The 2,100-nt window shown below is 39.9% G+C and overlaps 1 protein-coding gene across 2 annotated transcripts in view; it reads right to left on the reverse strand.

The window, feature by feature from the left end:
• lrch2 (leucine-rich repeats and calponin homology (CH) domain containing 2) overlaps nt 1–2,100 on the reverse strand; it is a 38,894-nt gene that overhangs the window by 13,395 nt on the left and 23,399 nt on the right. For both annotated transcript variants that reach the window (XM_014029690.1, XM_014029689.1), the window contains exon 14: nt 1,452–1,500. In XM_014029690.1, coding sequence (XP_013885144.1) covers nt 1,452–1,500 — 49 coding nt within the window. The remainder of the gene's footprint in view (nt 1–1,451; nt 1,501–2,100) is intronic.

The following is a 2,100-nucleotide window of genomic DNA, read 5'->3' on the forward strand; positions in this document are numbered from 1 at the left end:
ACATTGTATATTATCCTTCTGTATTACACATTCACACAAACACCTACTATAATCAAATTCTATGAAATAATATAGTTTTCTTTAAAAATTGAATAACTATTAGCATATGTTTACTCCCCAAATTCTTCCTCAAAATATTTGACAAATTAATCTTTTCCTTAATACTTTCAAACTCTCTACTCATGAATCGTCTCTCTTTTTCATATTTGTGACATCCTAATATAACATGTTCTCAGACTGCAGGTTTACTTGTGGTTCCTGGAGTTTCTAAAAGTAGAATGGGAGGCAGAGCTTTCAGTTATCAAGCTCCTCTCTTGTGGAACCAACTTCCAGTTTCTGTCCGTGAGGCTGACACTCTGTCTACTTTCAAGATTAGACTGAAGACTTTCCTTTTTGATAAATTCTGTTAGACTTAGGTTTCCTGAGTTGTTCGTTAGTTAGTTAGTTAGTTAGTTAGTTAGTTAGTTAGTTAGTTAGTTAGTTAGTTAGTTATGCTGCTACAGACTTAGACTGCTGGAGGACAAACTGACCACATTTCCTCACTCTGCTATTATCTTTAGTCACTCTACTCTACGTTTGGTATAATTAATTCTATCAATAGCATGTGTTTTCTTTGTCTCTCTTCCAGAGGAAAATACACCTGGACCAGTCCTGTGTTTGTCTGTGTCTCTTTCCTGTCCCCAAACCCAGGCAGATGGCTGCCTGTCCTGAGCCTGGTTATTCTGGAGGTTTCTTCCTGTTAAGGAGGAGTTTTTCCTCTCCGCTGCTGCCGGAGTGCTGCTCAGGATGGGAGACTGTGATGAAGCAAAGATTTGGTGCAGTCTGCTGGTTTCTTTAGATTTATTGTTGTTTGTTTGTTTGTTTGTTTGTTTGTTTGTTTGTTTGTTTGTTTGTTTGTACAGTGCCCTGAGACAACAGTTGTTGTGAGTGTTGTATATAAATAAACTGAATTGAATTGAATTTAAATAATATGCACCGCCATCCACATCATACCTGCCTTGGATTGTATCCACTTTGTCAGCCTCCCTATCATTTAGGATTTTGTTTACTTCACTTTTTACAAAAWACTCAATATTTATCATCAATTTTTTTTTTTAGTCTTGAACATTTCTGTTTTCGGAGAGCTCAGGAGTTAAGTAGTACAGTGAAGCTTGCAACAAAATCAAGAAAAGTTCATGATGGGTTCAAGATGCCAGCTCTGTGACTTCTTTTGAGAGAATATTTCTTGCATAAGATTTTTCAAGATGTACAAMATTCAGCTGACAAAATTATAAGCTCTTGAGACCCAGGCCAGGAAACTACATCCAACACTGTGAGACAATCCAGTGACTTCCTGGTGAATGCTGCTCGACAACAGTCACCAACTGTCTCAGCTCAGTGAGTTACTATCTTATGACAGACATTTTAGCATTAAAAACAGTATGTGARTTTGAGTTTTGCAGACTTTGTACCTGTCCACTCAGCACTGATGCTCCGCTACTTCCTTCATCCAAAGAAGCACTAAAATAAAGACAAGTAATATCAAAAGATTTGGTTTAAAGTGTTTCTCAGTACCTATGTTACCCAATACCTATGTTCTCCGGTACCTATGTTTCTTAGAACCTGTTCCTGAGTACCTGTGTTCCCCGATGTCTATCTTCCCCAATACCTATGTTCCTCAGATCCTGATTCCCAGAGCCTATGTTTCCTGATACCCATGTTTCCCAGTATCTACAGTATGTTCCCTGATACTTATGTTGTCCACTACTTACATCCCCAAGTGCCAATAGGTACTGGGGAACAAAGGCACCAGGGGAATATAGGTACAGAGGGAACATGGGTACCAGGGGAACATAGGTACAGAGGGAACATACTGTAGGTACCAGGGAACATAGGTACAGAGGGAACATATGTACCAGGGAACATAGGTACCAGGGAACATAGGTACCAGGTAACATAGGTACCAGGGGAACATAGGTACAGAGGGAACATGGGTACCAGGGGAACATAGGTACAGAGGGAACATGGGTACAGAGAGAACATGGGTACCAGGGGAACATAGGTACAGAGAGAACATGGGTACAGAGAGAACATGGGTACCAGGGGAACATAGGTACCAGG

The sequence above is a fragment of the Austrofundulus limnaeus genome, unplaced genomic scaffold (genome assembly GCF_001266775.1).
Source record: "Austrofundulus limnaeus strain Quisiro unplaced genomic scaffold, Austrofundulus_limnaeus-1.0 Scaffold941, whole genome shotgun sequence".
Classification (NCBI taxonomy): domain Eukaryota; kingdom Metazoa; phylum Chordata; class Actinopteri; order Cyprinodontiformes; family Rivulidae; genus Austrofundulus; species Austrofundulus limnaeus.